This window comes from Myotis nattereri (assembly GCF_964212035.1).
Source record: "Myotis nattereri genome assembly, chromosome: 4".
Classification (NCBI taxonomy): domain Eukaryota; kingdom Metazoa; phylum Chordata; class Mammalia; order Chiroptera; family Vespertilionidae; genus Myotis; species Myotis nattereri.
This window is the reverse complement of record NC_138079.1, coordinates 94,901,625-94,924,379: the sequence shown is the minus strand read 5'-3', so window position 1 is coordinate 94,924,379 and position 22,755 is coordinate 94,901,625. Positions and strand designations below refer to the sequence as shown.

General features: G+C 42.7%; 1 protein-coding gene across 2 annotated transcripts in view; it reads right to left on the bottom strand.

The window, feature by feature from the left end:
• The window catches only part of GRIN2A (glutamate ionotropic receptor NMDA type subunit 2A), a 371,825-nt gene that overhangs the window by 53,559 nt on the left and 295,511 nt on the right, over positions 1 to 22,755 (bottom strand). For both annotated transcript variants that reach the window (XM_081089521.1, XM_081089522.1), the window contains 5 exons: positions 17,892 to 18,060; positions 17,629 to 17,782; positions 12,402 to 12,527; positions 8,757 to 8,986; positions 525 to 685 (listed from right to left, as the gene is read on the bottom strand). In XM_081089521.1, the coding sequence (XP_080945647.1) occupies positions 525 to 685; positions 8,757 to 8,986; positions 12,402 to 12,527; positions 17,629 to 17,782; positions 17,892 to 18,060 (840 nt within the window). The remainder of the gene's footprint in view (positions 1 to 524; positions 686 to 8,756; positions 8,987 to 12,401; positions 12,528 to 17,628; positions 17,783 to 17,891; positions 18,061 to 22,755) is intronic.

Sequence of the window (22,755 nt, the reverse complement as noted above, 5' to 3'; positions counted from 1 at the left end):
CCCCTTCTTGGCCCCACCCCCATCCCCCTTAGTCCTGAATGACACATATACCTCATTTTACCTCACTGTCCTTGGAATTTGCATGCTTATGTGAATTTCCCATGTGCATGTATTAAACTTGATTTTCTCCTCTTAATCTGCCCATGTCCTTTTAATTATTCTACCAGTCAGAAGAATTAAAAGGAGCAGGAGAAGGTATTCAGTTGAATTCTGTTTTTTCACATTTCTATTTGGGTAAAATAGCCCATAGAGTTGGGCCAACTTCTTTATCAGTTTAAGAAACCCCACTGGCTCTCTGCATTTCAAAATGTCCTGGATTTGCTTTTCCTTAACACAACTCAGAAGGAAACCTGTGGTGCTCATCAGATTAACAAAAGCAGCCCTTAACTGGGGTGCATCTGGCTGCCCAGCTCTCCAGAAAATATGCAGTGGGGGCAGATAAGGACCAAGGCGTGCAGAGAGTCATTTTCTGTGAGGCTTATCAGCTAGCAGGCCTGCGGAGAAAAAGAAGCCACCATCCTTACCCTGTTTTCAAGCTGACCAAGGCGTCCTCTACTCCCTTCTGATTAAATTTGGTCATGTACTGATGCATGTAGGGGTAGTTATTCCGAATGTTTCTTTCCGTACTGCCATTGGGCACCGTGCCAAATCGAAAAGGTGGGGAATAGTCGTGAGGTCTCTGAAACTGGAGAGAAAGAGAAAGGAGAAGGAAGAGGAGAAGGAAAAGAAGTCAGCCATCACTTTGCCTTGTGTCAGGAGTTAAACATATGCATGCTTTAGCACAGCAAAAACACATTCAGTTTTGTGCTTCTTAATCATATCTCCCACTGGTCTGTGAGCTCCAGTGTCTGTCTTGTTCCATGCTCTTCCCCAGTACATACTGGCTGGGTACACAATAGATAACTCGTTGGACTGAACTTCTTGGTGCCATTGTAGACAGTAGCCTAGTGGTGAGCACTGGGGACCTGGCAGAGCTCAGGAAATGTTGGCTGAGCAGGGATGAAGGTATTATTTTCATTTGGTTAATTTATCCATCTTATGATAAAACTAGAGGCCTGGTGCACAAAATTCATGCACGGGTAGGGTCCCTAGGCCTGGCCGGCGATCAGGGCCAATCGGGGCCTTCTGGCTGCTGGCTGGGGCCTTCCTTCCCCCCGGCTGCCGCCCCCTGGTGGTCAGCACACATCATAGTGATCAGTCCAACTCCAGGTCAGTCGAACTCCTGAGGGGATAATTTGCATATTAGCCTTTCATTATGTAGGATTTTCTGTGATCCCCACCAATCACTCTGAACTTCGTTTACAATGACCTTCACCTCACCCAGAAAATGATGAAGGGGAGCAGATTTTGCCACCCCAAAATATGTTTCTTTGCCATAAGGATTCCTTGGGGCTGATTATTTTTTTTAAAAATCAGCAGACACAGTAGAAGCTCTGAAAACCATGTAGAAGTTACCCTCCTGAGAGAGACATTGACATTTATGAGGAAAATCTCCATTTGTAAGGGTGTCTTTCTTGCTGTACCTGGAAGAGGAAGATGACTAAGTCTCTAGGAACTCTTACCAATGGAAAAGGCAACTGACTTAAGTCTACATAACAACATACCCTTGTTAACTGTGCTTTTCCTGTAACCTTGGGTAATTGGTCTCCCCCCAACATCTTTTGTCTTTATTTAGCTGAAAATGGTATTTAAGGTGGTAGCTTGGGCTATTTAAGGGAGTTACTCCGTTTTCTTGGGTATCTTCTTGTTATTAATTTTTTTTTGTTTTTTTTCTCCTGTTAACCTGTCTCTTATTATTGGGGGGAGAGGGGCATTCTCAACCAGGAACCTAGAAGAATAGAGGAAAAATTATTTTTCTTTGTCTACAGTAACTATATGTCATCACTGACTCATTCTCTACTCACTCATTCATCCATACATGCAATACTTATTGGAGGCCTAACATATTCTAGGCATAATGGCAGGCTCATGAACATTTGTTAAGCTGATGTCCCTACTAAGCATTAGTTTCTGAGGGGTTCTCATGTTGTGAATGGAACCTCCAGCCTTCATGAAAGCTCACTGTCCATGCCCCACTAGTCTTCCATGATTGGCTGATACTGTCCATTCACAACTTCAGCATTTGAGGCAAACCAACTAGATTAGGAGTCCAGAGAACTGGGTCTGAGTTCCCAAAACACAATGAAAATCTAGAGGCAACACAGGCCAATGGCTACAATTCTGAGCTCGGGTCCACAGGTTGTAAAATCAGGTTCTATCATTTACAAACTGTGGGACCTTAGATAAGGCACTTTCTTCACATTTATTTTCCACCTGTAGAGTGGGAAACATATCAGTATCTCTCCGTTAGGGTCAATGGGAAGGTCTAAAATTATAACATTTGTCAAGTAATTAGAATAGTGCCTGAAACAGAGTAAGCACTCAAAAATAAAGCTATTATTGTTTTCATTTTTACTGTCACTGTCATTATGGGCAAAGAAGGAAGGTGGGCCTCCGTTTTTTGTGAAATATATAACTCTGAAAGTAGAAAGTGATGTAATGAGACAACAGGCTAATGTCTAACTTCCATTGTTCCTCAGAGATCATGCTAGTAGCCCCTCCTCTTTCAGGGGCGAGGACCTTGAGACCCAGAGAGGAAAAAGATACCCAGCAATTCCATGGCGGGGTCAGGGCTAGAATCCAGAAGCCCCTTGGACTTCCAGGCCAGCATGCCCTCCACGGAGCTGAGAACTGCCAGAGAAAGTGTGCAAGTTTACCTAAGAGTCCAGCCAACCAGATACATTATTCTTTTTTTCAGACTTCATTTCACTGTTAAAATTTCCAGTTAAAAACCATTTCCCCTAAATTAAACCGCCACAATAGGATTTGAGGGAAGTGGCCATACATTGTCCAAAGGAGAGCCTCCTGAGTGTTGTGGCAGGAAGTGTGGGTGTGAGTGAGTGTGTGTCTGAGTGTGAGTGTGTGTGTGTGTGAGTGTGTGTGTGTGTGTGTGTGTGTGTGTGTGTGTGTGAAAAATAAAAAGCTCTTTGCACTCAACCCAGCCAACAGCAACTCAACTCATCACTGAAAGAGGAGGCCGAGCCCAGGCTCGCTCGCCGGGCAGCTGTCTGCTCTGGGAGACAGACAACAGTGGCAGTTCATAAATCCAGGTGTTGTAGCAGCCGCTCCCAACCTCCAGAGACATCCAGAGAGAGCCAATTTGACTCACTGCCTCCACTCCCCTCCCCATCTGTTGCAGAGCAGCCGAGGAGCTCTGTTAGAGTCCCTTTCGTCCCTGCCTCTGGTTTGCACAGCGACAGGCAGGTCATCAGCCTCTGTGATGAATTCCCATTCTCCACCGGCCTGGACTGTACCGCTATCCACACAGAAGTCAGCGCAGCACCGGGATCCAGGAACCTTTCCCACTGGACTCACGGCTATCAAAGGTTTTACAGCATGACTCACAATGCATCTCCCACTGCCACCTTGCACACACACACACACACACACACACACGCCACTTCACAGTGCTCACTCTTTCTACATGTGGTATACTCGATGGCATTCATTGGGCTCTGTTTTTTGAATGGTCACACCCCTTACATTAATTTCACGGTTAAGAAGCCACTAGCCTACAGTGTGAAAAAGAAGGGCAAGCATGACTCATCTCCTGAGTCCCAGGCCCTCGCGTCAAGGACACATTCTGTGTTTCTTGGGGGAATAGTTTCTAGTGCCACTTTCTCCCAGGGAGTTCCCCGTGCAAATAGAAAGAGACCAATGTGGGCGTTAGCGTAGGAACGGGGGATGCAGAACAATGCAATCACGATCCCCAGAGCCAGTGGAACCCTCATGGCTTCTTTCCCCAGGCCGCCCTCACTGTTCTTGTTTACTGGCTTCCCTTGAACTTGGGCTCAGAGCGTTCAGCTTCTCATGTGCCACGTAGGAACGCAGTCATTGCGAGCAGCTGCGTAAGTTCTCTGAGCCTCAGTTTCTCTGTCTGTAAATTGGGGGTTGCTTTTGTGATTAATCACAGAGAGCTTGCAACACTTCCTGGCATCTGCATGCTTGATACGCATCGCCTGTTGTTGCTGAGCGTGCCTTTAGCCACAGAATGAGCCAGTGTCCTTCCGCTGTGGAGAGCAGAGGATTAGAGGGTTATAATATTCTAATTATTTTCCTCATCCAGTATGTGGCCAGGTCTGAAAGTCGTCCAAGTGATTGAGACGTGGCAAGCAACTTATGATGGAGGAAGTAGAGATGCTGGTCGGGGAAATAAATTGTGCAGGGAGAATGTGGCACTTGACCAGGACCTTTCTCTGTTCCTCTTATGAACCAACACTACACATTTATTAGAAATATCTGTCTTCTGTGGCTGTAAATCAGGAACACTGGCAACTAGAGGCCCTATTTCTAGTGCAGTCTTCTCCCCCTGGTGGAGTTCCACGGGCTTCCTGATGTCAGCATCGAACAGCTATGGCCCTTAAGAGGCTCAGAGGCCTCCATTCAACCAGTAAGTATGGAGGGCCAGGGCCACCAGCAGCACGACCGCAGTGCCCAGAGGCAGCACGACTCCACAAGAACCAGGGCACTTCCCCCAATTCCCTCCATTGCTGTCACAAAGGCCACCTCAGTGCAATATCACTTTAGACTCCAGAAGTGAGGAATGGTTGAATCAGTCAGGGATGATGACAACGAGGAAGAGGAGGGTGATGAAGAGAAGGGCAGGGAAGAAGCAGTAGGTTACTTCTAATCCTCACACCAACCTTGCCAGATGATACTAATACCACCACCCCCACCACCACCTTTTATTAGGATACTAAGCCTTGGGGATACTGACATACTGGAGGCCATATAACCATTATATGGCAAGGCCAGGACTTGAATCCAGGGCCATTTGATCCCAAAATGACACTGCTCTTCCCACGATGTTAAGCTGCCTCTCAAAGATGGGTTTTCCCTACCATAGTGAGTCCCAACAGTTTGGATTTCCAACTTTCCTCTAATAATTCCTAGGGGAGCATCTACCAGCGAATCCGCCCACTTGTTATTTAAACCCAAGCTCATCTGATCACACCACGGACTCCAAAGGTGCCTCTGCACAGCAAGCACTCATCCTGCAAATGGCTTCACGTATTGGAAACCTGAGTTGTTACACAGGTATTCGTGTTTTAAAAGAGAGAGAGAGAGAAACCCACTGTGAACAGTATTAAAACAAATTGATTCAATATAGATTTGTATTGTGCAAACTTTCTCGGTGTATCTGCTATTAATCTTCTGGGAGCACTTAGCTTATTTACTGCAAGAACGTTGCTGTTTATCTAATTGTATCAAACATTTAATTAAAAGAGCTCTCTGCTTGCCGCCGCCGCTCTGAGGCTGCATCTGAGCTGTGTCCCATGAGGACGCAGTATCTGTTACTAGGTGTTTCCAAATGAGAGAAGGTCAGTCAAATTATTAGTGGTTCTAATTAGTTTTCCCACAAGCGGCCATATTATTTAGAACCAAAACTATGTAGCAGGGGATTTTTTTCCCCTCGTCTTTGAAAATAGCAACAAAAAGCAGAGTAGACGGCCAATGATTTTCTTAAAATATCCTCGCATCCAGGACATGGCTCCCCACTGCTTCCCCTGCACCTCCGGTCACTTCTTCTAGAAACTGTACCTTTGCTCCCATAATGTGATAGAGTTGGGTCACGGGTCACGGTGCCTGTAGGGGACTTATAGGCTCCAAGGCACGTGCATGCTTGCAGTCCCCTTTCATCCTCCTCCAACTAGGACTCCCAACTGACAGGAAGGGGTAAGAAGACCCCACAGGTTACATGCCAGGAAAGCATCTCGGAGCCTGTATGTGGCAGAGAGGCAATGGGACCCAGCCTTCCATCTCTGAGTGAGGGGCTTTCTTTATCTGCTGCCTCACAGATGCCGTACGCTTTAGGCGGGAGTCAGCCAGAAGTCGACCCTGAGCCAAGGACTTGGGTGAACTTGACTTATTAAGGAAGGGAGCCAGGAGAAACCAGGGAGGGAGTGGGGGACGGAGGTCAGGGGAGGGAGGAAGCCAACCCAGGGTGTAATTTTAGGCAAAGTCTCAGCCTCCGCCTGATCTAGCAGGGGGCTCTGGACAGGAAACTGCTTCGAGTTTGCCCTGCCTGGAAGCAACAGAGCAGCTGGGCGTTTGTACCCTCACACCGGTTGGTTACAGGCAACTGAAAAGATTGGGAGAATGTTCATTCCCAGTTCCTGTGCCCAAAGGTAACTGTCCTGTGAAGATCCCTTGTAGGAGCCTTTACAGCAAAGGTGAGGCTGGGCACACAGCGGGAAAAGGGATCTCAGGACACCTTGGGGGAGGGGGGGATATGCCGACAGTGTCCAACACCATGATTTCTTCATTCATCAGCAAGTATGAACTGAGCACCTATTAAGTGCCAGATAACTCTTTCATATGCACTCTCCTGAGATCCCCTTCCCCAAGTCCATTTTAAATTTTTAAAATTTGATTTATTGGGGTGACACTGGTTAATAAAATTACATAGGTTTCAGGTGTACAATTCTATACTACATCATCTGTATATTGTATGGTGCGTTCACCACCTCAAGTCAAGTCTCCTTCCATCACCAATTATCTCCCCTTTATCCTCTTCTATCTCCCTGCACCCCACTTTCCCTCTGGTAATCAGTATACTGTGGTTTGTGTCTATGAGTTTTTCGCTGTGTGTGGGGTTTTTGTTTGTTTGTTTGTTTTTGGGTTTGTTTGTTTGTTTTGCTCTCAGTCTGTTCTCTGTATCTATGAGTCTGTTTCTATTTTGTTTGTCACTTTATTTTGTTCATTAGATTCCACATATAAGTGAAATCATATGGCACTTATCTTTCTCTGACTGGCTTATCTCACTTAGTATAACACTCTCCAGGTCCAACCATGTTGTCGCCAAAGGTAAGAGTTCCTTCTTTTTTATGGCCGAGTAGTGTCCCATTGTGTAAATGTACCACAGCTTTCTTATCTGCTCATCTGCTGATGGGCACCTGAGCTCCCAAGTCAATTTTAATCTCATTAGTTTTATCTCCTTTATAGCACTCATTTCTGCCTGGGATAGTCTCCATTTACATTTACTGGTTTGCTGTTTATTTCTTCCTTCTGCAATGAGAGTTTCACGGGAGCACCAGCTCAGGCTGCCAAGTTCACCACAGTGAAGACCAGTCCCAAGAGGTGAATGTCATGGGGGAACCAGCGGTGAGAATGGGAAGACACTGGAGGCAGAGGACACAGAGTGCAAGAGCACCGGGTTGGAAATGAACTTGGAGTTTTTAAGGAACGGAGAGGGGGCCTTAGTGATGGAGGGGGAGGGGATATATAGCGTCAGCCAAAAAATAAAAGGCTTTGTCGCCATGGTATGTAGGATGGCATTTACTCAAGCTACAGTGGGAAGCCATCAGAGAGAGGCCACGCACTACCTAGGGTGATGGCACTGTTGGGAGGGTGACTCACTCCAACCCTCATCATCTCTCTGATGACAGGCTCCTCGGTACCTCTTTCAACCACAGCAGATACACGGAAAAGCTGTGAGGGCATTTTCTGGACTGATTTTCTATTCAGCAACTTATTGATGAATGCCAAAAGCGTATGTGTAGACTTATGTCAACAAGATGTGATAGTGAGATTTTATAGAGACAAATTATCCACACACACGAGACAGAAAATCTTTGCAGCGCTGCAATCCTCATACTGCTGAGCTTAGCAAGTTGGGATTTGTTTTTGGAAGCTAGGATTTCAATAGCAGGATGCACCCGTTTACCTCCTTTCTTCCTCTCTGTGCATTTCTGAATAGCCACGCGCACCCTGCAAACCTCCTACATTTCAGCGGAGAATGAGAGCAGGTGTGATCTCTCCCGTCTCAGTGCAGTAAGCACAGCCCCATCAGGGAGGATTGGAGAGGTGCTGGAGTAAAAGAACTGGTGGGAAATGAAAAACTGATCCTTTCGAGTCCTTTGAAGACATTTCAGGTGAGTCAGGTGTGCTGAAAATGAGGCTGATTGGCCACAGAGTAAAAAGCAGCTGTCAGGCTCGGCCAGCATGGCTCAGTGGTTGAGCGTCGACCCATGAACCAGGAGGTCACAGTTCGATTTCCAGTCAGAGCACATGCTTGGGTTGTGGGCATGCAGGAGGCAACCAATCAATCATTCTCTCTCATCATTGATGTTTCTCTCTCTCTCTCCCTCTCCCTTCCTCTATGAAATCAATAAAAATCTATGTTTTTAAAAAAGCAGCTGTCAGCTTCCTCTCTGGGTAGGGCTTAGAGATGATTTTTTTTTTCACGTCATAGATGAGGACTCCAAGGCATAAGTCTCTTTAAGAGACTCCTCCAAGATCACAGAATCAGGAGGTACCTTTAGCCTAGAGCACCCCATTTCACCCCAAGTTTGTCCCTGTCCAGGCTCAGGATCTTCCTCGACATCACACTCTCCCAGAAAGGTGGGCTGCAACCAGAGCTGGAACCCTGAGCCACAGGGCCTCATCACCAGCAAGAGCATCTAAATGGAAGGACTGACCACGTGGGGAAACTGCTCCCAAATTAGATCTGGAACCTTTCAGACCTGGGAGAGTGAAGCTTATGGTTCTGTTCCTAGCATTTTTAGAAATACGCCCATTTAAACTGAGAGGGAAAATATCCTCTGGCTTTGTGCTTGAGTGGATGGATCTGGATGACAACGCCTGAATCGCTCCCTTCCAAGGGAAGAGCATTTGTGATCCGCCCTCAAGCAGGGAGGATAGCAAGGTCACCTTACCTTTTTGTCACTGAGGCCCGTCACTTGGTCCACAAATTCCTCCTGGATCATGAAGGCAGCCAGATTGGCCGTGTAGCTGGCCAGAAATATGACGGCAAAGAAGGCCCACACGGACACCATGATCTTGCTGGTGGTGCCTTTAGGATTCTGGACAGGCACGGAGTTGTTGAACACCAGGCCCCAAAGGAGCCATATAGCTTTTCCAATCGTAAAAGAAGGCCCGTGGGGTGCTGCAAACGACAGAAAGGACAGTGTTTAATAACTACTCGATGGCCACTGACAGTTGCTAGAAGATGGAATTACGTCACAGTCGTGTTCCTTCATTGCCTCAGAACCACAGCCACCATATCTCCTTTTTTTTTCTTTAAAAATTAGAATTCGCCCTATATTTCTATCTAGCTGGGTTTTGCCACATTTCTTAAAAGAAAATAAAAGAAGAACAAAAAAGGAAGAAGAAATGATTATGCAAAATGTGGATTTGAGTGACAAGTAGTGTTATGACCAGTTTTAAATTTCGATTTGATTTCCATTGGGAGGGCAATCTCCTCAATACACATAAAGAAAGCTTTACAGAAACGTGGGGTGGGGAGGGGCTATTCACCCCATGTGCTATCGCATAAGAACCATGCGATTCAGTGGGACTGGTGTTTGGTATTCTAATGTGATTGCCCCTAGCACTTGCTCCTATTCAAACTCAGATGTAAAGTGTTCACAATATAGGAATAAACTCTCTCCAAATGGAGACATGAAGGAACAGAACTACAGGGCTTAATTCTTCAACACTTCACAGATGGGAGACGCTTGGTTGCAGGATCATGGAAAACGAACTGTGCTATCAGGCACTCTTCCTCTCCGTGTACCCTGACACACGTGTGTCCCCAAGATTCTCAGATGTTCCCTGCAGCAGCCTTAACTCAAGAGGCAGAACCACATGTTGAAATGTATTGGGCTGAGGAGGGTGCAGACCAGAAAAAGTACATGTTACGGCTTTCAGGTCTGTTTTGCACAAGAGGGGAAAAAAATCAATGTATGCCCTCATTTCATTGTAGGAAAGGTCTTCCTTTAAGAGAAGGTTAATTTTTATGCCGTTTAAGTAAATGAAGATGTAAAAAAATGATCTGCTCAGACTTTAGCTGGAGAGGCAGGCAGAGTGGGCAATAAATCAAGTGGCAGAAGTGAATGCAGATTGATGGGAGTGATGAAGTTCTGGGCAGGGAGCCTAGGAGACACAGGCTTTTCCCACACTGGAGGCCAAATGCAGGCTACAGCGATACTTATAATATCCATACACAACGCATAAAAGAAAAGGCAATTAATTGTATTCTTTCCGACCTCAGTCTCTTCTGTTTCTCTTTGCCCAGTTTTATGATCTTCTGGGCTCGTTCCCAACAGGCCGAGAACTCAAGAAAAAAAATAATGAGAGTCAATCCACTTAACTTCACGAACCACTTCATTTTATTAAGAGCGCATGTTGATCAGAAGTGACAGCTCTTTGGGAGTCAGGAATGGGCAGTTGCAAAGGATCGGTCCGAGACTTTTGGGAATTCCTGATTCATGAATACTATTACCAGGCTATATAATTTTGCCGTGAAGTGCAGTGAAATGGAAGCAAACGCCATTTTGCACAAAGAAACAAGTAGCTGCTATTTCCTGAGTTTCTACATGCAGTTGAGCAGGAAATCGAAAGCCCGGATGTAATGGAAAGGCTGGAGAGTTCGCATGCTAGGTTCTTTACTTTACAATGATCTTCTCACGAGTGCTTTGGCCAAAGGAGAAATTATTGCACATGATGGCCTCTGAATGATTTTTTTTATTCTCTGAGATATATCTCAAATTTATCCACTTGCCTCCATCTCCATTACCCCATCCAAGCCCAAACCACTGATCTTTTCTCTTGGGGATCGTACACCTTCCTACCTAGTCCCCTCCTTCCAATGCTGCCACCCTTCTCATTGTCTTGACGAGTGGCTCCAGGGACCTCCCACACCGGCCGTGTTTCATTCCCCCTCTTCCCTTCCATTATATATTGAGGAAAACCTGAAATGCTTACCACAGTCAGCAGCCTATCTTTCTAACTTCATCTTATACCATCGTCCACCTCTCTCACTCACATCTTCTCTGTTTCTTAAGCATATCAAGATCTATCCTATGCCAAGGCCTTTGTATTTGCTGTTCCCTCTGCATGGAATGCCTTTCCCTCCATTTTTATCATGACTGAACTCTTCTCATTCTTCAGGTCTCAGCTCCAATGTCATCTCTTCCGAAAGTCCTTCCTTGTTCAACCATCTTATTTAAGTAGCATCTCCAGTCCATCAATTCACTTTGTTTCCCCCCTTCTTCTTGAGAGTTATTACAATCTGTGATTATTAATTCGTGTATTTACATGTTGTCTCCACAACTAAACTCCCAGCTCCTTGAGGGTCAGGAAGTGTCTATCCAACTTACCATGTTATCCCCCTGCACCAGTACAGTGCCTGGCACATAGCACCTACTCAACAAATAGTCACCAAATAAGTGCACAAATTCATAAATTGCACAGACACTCATTCTGCACATGTGAAGACCTACTCTATTGATCACCCACAGAAAATTGTCTCAGGTTCCACTCTATCAGAAAGCTCCATACTTGCTCGTTGCATCATCCTGTTTGTGAAGACCTGGGTGATGCTCCCATTCAAATTCAACATGATTTTTATGGTATTTTTACTACGTTTGGTTGATTGGAGATGGTTTATGTAGTAATCACCACTCTTCAATGGTGAAGAAGAAGTGGGAGGAGGACAATAAAACAAAGTTCCTAATAGATTCCCAGGACTTGTTGACTGTTTCCAACATTGGACCTTCCGCATGAAAAGTATATATCCGAACTAAAGCATCTTGTTTTTAAATAACTGTACCTTGAAGATCTGCTGTCTTCTACAACCTCAAGTCATTTTTCAGGAAGGAGAGTTGGTCCTGGCACCTTTCTAATATACCATCCACTTAGAATTTATTGTGCACTGAGGAAAATTCACTCAAAATGATGTAATGTGTTTATATACATTACATGAATATTGGCTTGTGTGGGAGCCTCTTAATAAGTTATAGCCAATGAATGCCTCCCAATTCAATTTCCTATCTACTGATTGCCACTTTGTCAAATACATTGCACTAAGGTCGGGCACTGTCAAGAGGAAAATATAACTCTTTGGGAGAAAATACCATTTTATAATTACATTTATTGTTGAACGAGTATAATTATGATGCAGTACTTTGGATGATATCCTTAAACTAGATTCTGTAAAGCCATTTTCTTACACAGACTAAAGTTGAGACTCCCTTCAATTTTAATATTTCTTTTGACACAGGTATTTTAAATTAATTGCCAAAAAATATTCATCAAATCTGCTTACTCAACAAATGGAATACCAGTTTCCACTTAACTATGAACTCCAAGTTATAACAAGACAAAATGCTTCATTTTGTTTTATCTTTTTTTTCAGTTGAAGTGTATAAGCAATACTTGTATGGGATTAAAAGTAATATCAATGACCATTTGTACAATGGTTTAGCACGGCAAATAGAGGATCCTGTGTTCTAAATATGAAACGTTAATGGAAAGTAAATAGCACTAATGTTGAATCATGTTTATGAAGGGGTTCTCACCTTTCCCTTTGGCTAAGTTTCTGTTGTATCCAACAGGACTGAAGTATTCAAAGACAAAAACAGCGATGGCGGACACGATGAGCAGCATCACAAACATCATCACCCAGACGGAGGCGCTGAATGGTTCTGCAGAGAAACAGGCCAGAGGAAGGGAGACATGATCAGTTTGCTCTTCCTAGCAGCCAGGGCCAGCAGGAAGCCCAGAGGTCCATTTTCAGGCTCACCGAGAAACTTTCTCTAATGTGCATCTGATCGTTCAAAGGGAGCTAGTCATTTTTTATTCATACATTTGAACCATTCTTTATTCTACAAAATATTTGAGGCACTTTATAAGACTGCACAGACTAGGATAAAAATAGAGAAGAGCATATGACATTTTGCAAATCAGGTCAAGGATAATAAAAACAAAATAGAATGATAATACCAGGGGAGGAAGCTAGAATGCAAATAAAGAGGCCACAGGAGCCTATATAATCAGAGAATCATCCAGGGAACCAAACCAAGACTAGACTCCAATAGTCAACCATCAGGCTCCTGCCAATTACCATGAGTTTTATTGTTGTTTCAATTTTTATTTTTACATGCCAGAGGGATGGTATGCAGGGGATTCTAGAAGTAATTGGGGGAGTTACAACCTGTTAGAAAAGGATCATAATGCGTGGGGTTGATAGGAATATTGGAAGGCCGTGTCTGCACCACTGCTCACACACTCTCCCTCTTACCTCCTGCTAAGACAGGTGAGATCTCTACAATTTCAGTACCTTATTGATGTTGGTAATGGGCTTCAATGCAATTGGAAAGTCATTTGACAACATTCCCATGACAATTCAATCAAAGGGCAGAGGAAATGAAGTAGTAGATGGATAGATGACTATTGCCCCTGAAAGTAGTTTCCACAAGTTCATTTTTATGTGGAGGTCACAGGAGGGCAGGCCAACTCACAAGGTTCTAAATCTTAGGACACTCTAAAAAGTAAGAGATATTCTATAAAATAAATGAACATTTCTATTCAGTCTGATTGAGGATATGAAAATGAGCTGAATAGAGGCATTTTATCTGTGTATGACATAGATTTACTAGAAAATCAGCAGACTAAAATATTAAAAATGAATATACAGCACTGGGAAAAATAATAGTACAATACTTAATAAGTAATAATATAAGAATAAACTCTGTGTTTCACATACTCACAACTGTACACCTACTTTTGGCCCACCCTGGATCCTCACCGGAATGCATCATTGAAAAGAAACTGCCTTTGAAACTGCCTTCCAATATTCCTATCAACCCCATGCATTGAACTTATAATCCTTTTCATCATAAGCAAACATTTTCTGAGGGTAAAATGTAAGAAGCCCAATAATACCTTTTGGACAGTAGACATTTTATTATTTTTAAATTGTTTTTCTGATGGAGCTAGTAATACTCATAAAGAACTAGGCTGATAGCAAACCGCTATCTTATTAAAGTCTGTGACTACCTAACAGAGCTAGAGGTCATCACAAATTCCCACTTAATATATAACAAGAAACTAATATGTCTGAAGCTTTAACTGTATTGGATAGTTCTAAAACTTTGTGATGCCATTTTTTAATGTGTTTTTTTTATTGTTTGATCCTGAGAGAGACAGGGAGAGGGAGGGAGAGAGAGAGAGAGAGAGAGAGAGAGAGACATCGATCTGTTGTTCCACCCATCCATGCAGTCACTGGTTGACTCCTACCCTGTCCAGGGACTGAACCTGGAACCCCTGTGCATCAGGATGTTGGTTAGAACCCTAGTTCTAACCAACAGAGCTACCCGGTCAGGGCTATATTTGACTTGAGGAATTTCCAAACTTGCCTATAGCAGCTGTACTATTTGCAATGCAGTTTTGAAAGTGTAAATATGTTAAAAAGCAACAGATAACAACAGAAATCACTTGACTTGTATAACACAAGATGAGCCTGAAGAAATCGTTGATACAACTGAAATTTATCTTGGTTAAATTTAGCTTGAGTAACAAACAATATTAGGTCCCCGAAATAACAGAATTTGGTAATGAGGTGTATCCAAAAAAGGGGGAGAAATAAATGAATAATGAAGAGATTAAAATTACTTAATATTAAGAATAGAGATGTTGAATTAATTCTCCAAGTTTGGTATACTAATGGGATAGTGTGTCTTAACAGAGAGGATCATTGTGATGAGCAAATGAACATGTGCATGGGAAACATTTGGTAGTATGTGCTGCACACTGTATACATGTAACAGATTGGATGAAATGGCTGTTTGATTCTACAGCGAAAGCCAGACTGGGTGGTGCAGGGTGCTGTTCAGGGTCCTGAAAATGCATCCTGGTGTTTAAAACATGCCCACTTAATTGCTCTGATAACTCTCTTTTTTCTGCAGGTTGCCATCATATTATAAAACATCAGAGGAAACCCTTCCTGAATTCTATTCACATGTCAGAATCTGTGAATCCGCAGTGGGCTTCATTTGGCAATTGATTCATCCTAGTCACTGACTGGTCAGAAAATGAGGTGGAAGCTGAGAAAGTAACTGATGCCAGATGATTTCCAACTTGGAAGGGACAACATCTATCCCTTGACTTGTGTGCATGGCACAGAAATATAAGTGTTCTGCTGCAGGATTCTGATTTTAGTAAGTTTAAATTAAGTTCCTATTAATGCCCTAAAGGGTTGCTATTGTCAGATAGCACACAGGCACGCACGCGCGCACCCACCGCGCCCCCCCCCCCCCCACTCCACACACACACACCACAACAACAAAGAAAAGCACTAGAACAGTGGTGAAGCACTATCTATAATGTCTAAGGAGTGACCCAGAAATATGTTTAGATAACTCTGGATGACATCCTCTACTGGCTTAAAACAAACTCAACGTTTATCCATGAGGGAACTTCAATCTATGAGACTCCAGGTCAGCATTTCTTTGGATCAAAGAATCCAACCTGCTTAGAAAGTCTTTAGAATTAAATGAATGGAAATATTGCAAGAGATGTCATCTCTGTCCTTGAAGAGCCGCTGGTTACATTTTTACACAAAAGCTTAGAGGCATTACCTGCAAGGGTTTCAGATGTGAGCTAATGGGGCTTGCGGAGGAGAGAGAATAGGAAATAATGAAGAGCCATGCAATCAGATTTTGAATGTTTTGGCTCTTCCAGATGACTGAGCCAGCGAATGGAAAAAATGTAGCTTAGCACGCTTCATTATGGCTTTGAAAACCTGCAGATAATGACCGTAAATAAAGAGGTGCACAGTCGATCGAATAGGGATGTAATTTAGTGACTAGGAAAAATATTAAGCCTACTGGGTAAAAACAGCTTGGAAAATAGTGTCCTCCAGCTACAATTTATTTTGTTTTATTTTATTTTTAAAATGCAGTAGGAAGAGTAAGGGAAAAAAGAAAGTTTGACTAAATTTAGCAAAAATACTTGACTTTTTATGGAAATGTTCTACTAATGCAGATAAGATAAAAACCTAGGGAAACTGGGTTGAAGCCAGATTCAATATCAGCGACCCATTTTTATGAAACAAGCCAATTGATATTTTTGTCTCTCTGATTGAACTGGAAAGAAACCTCTGTCTAGCTCACTAAAGAGATATGTGGACAATTTGTGAAAAGAAAGAGATCTCTTTCCATGAATTCACCTCCTCCAACACTTTCCAGGGCCAAAGATCCCTATTAAAGGGTCTGATAGGAAACTGGGGGTTGGAGGGATGACTAAGAGTGACTAATGAGTGAGAGTCTATCCAATAATTATTAAGATTCTGTACATGTTGCATATATGGATCAGTGGTTTGAAATATGGATCATATTTCATGGTACAGTGAGGCTCCCTTCCTAAGACATGGGCATTGTTATCCATATCAGACAAAGGCACAAAGGAACACAGTGAGGTGTATATTTGTAAAGGTCTACCATATGCCAACAAAGGCTATGACATTTGAAGCAACGGTGCAAAATCGTAAGCCAGTGAGTGGGATGGATTTCAACAGCTTAAATGGATTATAAAAAAAATGAAAATAGTAAATCCATGTTTCTGTGAGTAAGGCAGTATCCAAAATCCTGCTCGTCAACGTTTCCCTCAGGAGAATAAAGAATAAAAGTGTTGTTGGGTGCTGACAGTACAAGTAAATGAAGACAGTGGAGGAATAAGGCCATGGGCTGGGAGATGGTGTCCATAAATTGGCTCTAGTCTGCAATCTTAATTCTCGAATAGACACAGGGTGCTGCTGTTGTTGTTTTTATCTTTTAAAAAAAGTGATAATTTAGTTGAACTTAATCGAACTATTTTTCACCCTCATACTGTTTTCTTCACCTTAACCTTAACCTTCCCAAATTTAGGACAAAAACACTAAGAGGGGGATGTCAAGGGCAAGTTCATCTGAATTCCATGGTCTTCAAGATAGCCACTATCAAAAAATATTCATGCTAACCAAACACTCAACTTAACCTTTCTCTTTAAAGAAAAACTAAATAATGCTTGGCTATATTCTGTGCAGTTTCAATTACTCTAGTCAGGCTACCTATAGCATATATATTTATAGTGCTAAAAAAAAACCAGCTGACAGAAAATACAAATCTACTTTGCCTTAAAACAATCTTATGTAAAAACATGAATTTATGAAATAGTTAAAAGGAGCGTAAATAGAATTTCCTCCTTCATAAGCCATTCAGCTTAAAGGATAGTCATTTACTAGTAAAATATGACTGTTAATTTTAAATCAGTGTTTACTCTTCAGACTACTCCTGTGTTGTTGATTAGAGTAGTGGTATAAATCACTGTGCAGTCACCATTCTTTTCACTCTTATATCCAGAAATAAGTGCCTCTCATTCTAGTGAGGATGGAGGATAGGGATGTAGATGCTCAATAATGGTCTATGGGATGACTTAAATTCACTGGGCACAGACAGGTTTATACTTTAAATGTCTTCGAGACTTTAAGAAATATGTCTACTGATCTACATTCTACACAATCAAGTTCAGTATCTAAATATGTGATTGTGTTTTCAGCAGATTTTTGCAAGTTCAAGGTAAATGAAAGATATTCACTGAGGAAAAAAAAATGAATTGGGATCATGCAAATGTGACGTTTTGGAATATGTTGATGTGGTTAAAATGGAACTGAACCAGTTCCTACCTGGTTCTGTCCTGGGAGCAAACAAGACAAAATACCCAAAGTTCACTGCAGGAAGACAAGAGAAGACTATGAAGGTCAGATACCTAGAAAAGCCGAGGGGGACACGGTGCCGTTGCTTCTTGAAACCATGACACTGATTCCCGTCTCCACAAAGGGCACAGAGAAGTCCACCACCTCCGAACGCTCCTCATTGATGGTGAGTGAGCCGACTGCCATGACCGCCCGCTGATTGACCACCTGGGTACAAGGCGAGAAAGCACAGCCCCTTTACTTATCGTCCCCCCAACCCCGAGGACCTCAGGCCCTAAGTCTGAAGGGGAGCCCGTGGGATGAGAAGAGAACTTACTTCCCCGATCATGCCATTCCACACGTTGTTCACTTTTTTGCCATGCTTTCCATTCGTCACCAGGTAGAGGTCATAGGTAAACTTCACAGTTCTGGAAAGCTTCTTTAGGATGTCAATGCAGAACCCCTTGCAGCATTTTTTCACATTCACTCCCTCATTGGTGGAATTACTGTAGAGGAAAATCCCAAGACCACGGACTGTTAGTACTGGAAAATTTGTTCATAATTGTTAGCTACGCTCTTCCGCTACTTTTCACATGGGAAATTGCGGCTCAAAGTGAGGAAGTGGCTTTCCCAAGGATGTGCGGTGAGTTTATAACAGCAAAAGTGGAAAGTGCTCTTAATTATGAGATAATCATGACAACGGCTAACAGTTATTGAGTAATTACTACTGGGTATGCACTGTGCTAAATGCTTTGTACTAATTATTGGATTAATCTCCATGACATTTCTCTTAATTAGGTAGTATTTGTATCCCGATTACACACTGAGAGTGACTGCCTCTTATGTTTAAAAGTTTATAGCACATGTACCCTTTTCAGACCAGATCTGGTCTAAGATGATTTATAAAAACTTCCTGGAAAATGGAAAAGGATGTGAAATTCGCAGGGGAAGGAGAGTTTGCGGTACCCTATCACTGCAGATAGAGGTGTGCATCCAGAGGGACAAAGGAAGGGTGACTGGATTAGGAAATGCCTTTCCTTATTGAGAAAAAAAACCGCCTCAGCTAAGAATCAGGAGACTTGAGGTCTACCCCCCACCCGAGTCCATAGATTCATGTCTCATGATTGAGACATCTGTCTAACCAGGGCACCTTCATTCTTAACATTTCCCCTCCCTACCTACATGGCAAGGAGTGTAAAAGGTGAAACTGTTAAATAGCAATGCCCTTAATCAGAAAACCAAACTTTGTTAAAATACAGATTTTTTTTAAATTGTCTTAAAAGCTATCATAATCTACCAGGGATATAGTCACTGCTCTGTGCCTGCCACCTTTCTTTATTTACCTGACGAAGTCATACTCAAAGGACACCCACAAAAATCACCCACAAAAAAAGGAAGCAGGGGCCTTGACAATTGTTAGCCAAAAGCAACTCGTGTAGGAAGATTGGGACCTCTCTGAGCAGCACGGTGATTCTACCTTGCACTTGGCGATCCTATTAGCTCGACTCTCTGCCTTTGAGTCACGCATGCCATGAGATATGTGCTCTGCTTGAATATCCCATTGTTGGCACATCTACACTCAAACTATTACCTGAGCACAGAAATGATGTTTACAGAAACCCAACCTCATAATAAGAAAATACCTATGTTTCCACATCATATGAAAAAGTAGGCTATATAGTGCTACATACAGAATGATCACAGCTACATAAAAACAGATGAGCTTAGGAAATATCTGAATGGAAAAACAATAAAATATGAAGCCTAGCTATTTTTGAATGGTGAAAAGTGTTTTTTTCATATTTAGACCCCTTACAGTATCCATGATGAGTGCATACTACATACATAAATGGATATAAACACACATCAAGCACCATTAGTGTAGATCTGCATCTACACCCATGAGTATAAAGAGATTTGATCAAATAACTGTGAGATGTGAAATTGGGTTGCCAAATGAAATCTTTATTTCAATGTTTTGCTTATCTCAGAATCACAGATCACCTATTCTGAATGGCTGTTTCACCATTGCCTCCTTCCTATCCTGTCCCCAATCTCTGCTCAACCAACTTGCTTCTCTCAGCCAGGACCACCATGGAGACCTAATTTCTAGCCTAGAGGCTGGATAACCTGCTCTGACCCTGCCACCCTCAGCTTAGGGGTCATGGGAGGTTACATCTGTGTACATTTACATATAATGACTGGTGGATGCAACTCCACAGTGTAACAGGAAGTAGGTACCTTGCCTATCCCCACAAGTTCCCAGAGCAGAAGCGGGCCAGGCTGGAATTACAACTGCTATAAGTATATTAAGTTAATGGCATGTCCAGATATGATTTCCTTCTTGGTATCTGTGACTCTGAAAAATGTGTCAAAATCAAATTATCTTTCTTCCTGGCCGCTATAGGCCGTGCATCGATGCCTCTTATCCACCTCTTCCCATTTGTGTCTCCCTCACTCTCTGCTGCTTTATTTCTTTTATCTTCCTTCCCCTGGTCAAGATTCCTGGAAGAGTTTGGACAAGAATTACAGATGCCCCAGGTTTAAGATTCAGGGTCACAGGCATATGATGACTTATATGATTCTTTGGCCTCCCTGGGCACCTTAACCAGTTTATGAGTTAATTATACCCCCACACTCCTTAATACTAAGTTATTTCTAGATATGAAGTCATGGAATCTTTTCACCCAGCAAGCACCACTGGGTACTACTCTGTGCATGACATAGAACTAGGCCCTGAGGACATGGGATGAAGAAGACATGCAGCAAATGCAATAGTTGAACTTATCATCGGGGTTATGGAAACACAACCAGCTTGTAATGGGGAGCTTGTAGTTGATTCCTATAACAGCCCGTGTGTGTGTGTGTGTGTGTGTGTGTGTGCGTGTGTGTGTGTGTGTGTGTATGACTTAATTACATTGACATCTGAGAAATGGTGCCCCTGCACTCTCTCTCAGCTCTCTCCCATCACCCAAAATTAAAGGGTGACTCATCAAAACAAATACAGGGAAAGGGACCCAATAAATCCAATTCTTTGGCTCTACAGTTCCCCAGTGTGGCCCCTGGATGTGAGCATGGCCGTGCCAGTCAGACAGAGCTGCTTTCAGATGCCAGGCCTGCTACTAACAACCACAAACACTCAGGGAGTCTGTTCACTCACAGCTCAGTTTGCTCTTTTGTAAATTGAGAAGGCTAACACTTACCTTGCAGGATAGCGGAGGAGATAAAGCACCTAAGCACCTCTCGCATAAGCACTTAAGACTCTATCTCCTCTCCTCTCACCAATGACTTAACAGTTTGGGGGATTAATTGATAGTATGGCCACATTTCTTTCTATGCAGCAAGGCCAGATAATTTTTCTTTAACATTCAACTAGCAGGCTAGAAGAAAACTCTGATTTCTCAGCTCATTTCCTATTGCCTGTGATCTTAGAAGACTTATGGGTGCCCTCAAGACCCTACCATTTACTAGAAGTGAGAGGCAAAGAGTTTTTCTTTGGGAGAACAGCATCAAGAAAACAAACACAATCATGTTATCTAATAAGAATCCTTTTTAGAATCAATTGGCCTGCCTCATGTTACCTTTAAGAAATGCAATGGATCCAATCTGTGTTAATGTTGGGATTAGTGGAACCTAGTAATTTTCCATTGCTTTCAGGTAAAACAAAGACTAACGCTATCTAGATGCACAGTAAACATTTTACGTCCCCAAGTGAGAAAAAGAAAGCTGCAAGTCATCACCTCCCACGGGAACTAAACGTGTGAATCTGAACCTGTTAATGTGTTTATATTCTTCAGGGAAAAGTCAATTCTTTCAGAGAGAGTAATTTATTTGGGGGTTCATTTTCTCCATACAAATGTGACTCAGGACTTGGTGATCTATTGCTTTTGTCCCCAGGGCTTTTGCTTTTAAGAATTTAAACCCTATTATTGATTGTAAAGTGCAAGAGGTCCTACTTACTGGCCATACTGAATAGAAAAGGCATTGTTATCATACGGGAGGCTCCTCACGGAGGTTATACTCTTTGCTCTGTGCCAGCCACTTTGTTTTCTTCATCTGACCAAGTTCTGCTCAGAGAACACCCATTCAAATCAAAACATTGACAACTTTCCCATTGTTTCCCCAGCTCATCACTCTACAGCACTGCCCTAGCCTTCATTCTGTTTCCCAAACTCAGTAATCTCTTTCCTGCCTCAGGGCCTTTGCAACTGCTGCTCCCGCTTCCTGGAAGGCACTTCCCCACATTTGGCTCCTTTTCATCCTTTATTTATGACCTTAATTCTTACCTGTGTGAGCTAAAGAAGTCCCACATCCATCAAGCTACCATCCTCTCACACCACCTTCTTTACATCATTCCCAAAGTTTATCATAACGTGGAACTGCCCTGGTCCTTCATTGGTTGAGTTGATTTTTACCTGGTGCCTGCTTCATGACTGCAAGACTTTTGTCTTTTGTCTTTCCTGTCCATTGATGCATCTCCTGTGTCCAGAACTTTGCCTCACTCATAAAGTGTGCTTAATGTGTATTTATTTATTGATCAACTCATTCAAAATTTCAGTGCCAAAGAGGCTGACAACTCCAAAAAGGCTGATCATTATCTTTTGAATAATTTCAGAATTTCAATTCCAAATTGGCTGAGTATTGATAACAAAGTGTTCTCCAAACTGAAGTGTGCCTTCAAAATATATTTAGCAATCATATTTTTAAAAAATTATCTCTATCCCAAGAGCTGAGCTCTGGGGATTTGCATCTTGTATAATGTGGGGAAAAAATATCCTTTTCCCCGTGATTTCAAGCATCATCAATATCAGTATGTCATGTTTTGTGCTTGTCACTGGGGGTACCAAATTAATAAGTCACATTTCAAATTTGGGCAATTAACAATCCAAGAGGAAATACAGACAAACTATAAGCCACACAAAAAAATGGTAACAAAGAAAGAGATAGATTTGTAGGGACTGGATGTTTGTGTTCCTTCAAATTCATATGTTGAAATCTAATCCCCAATGTGATGATATTTGGAGGGGGGACCTTGAGGGTAATTTGGTCATGAGGGTGAGGCTCTCATGAATGGAATTAGTGCCCTTATAAGAAGAGCAAGAGAACGTGTTTCCTCTCCTCTGCAATGTGAAGATAGGACGATAAGCAGAGGACCCTCATCAGACAATGAATCTGCCAGCACCTTGATCTTGGATTTCCAG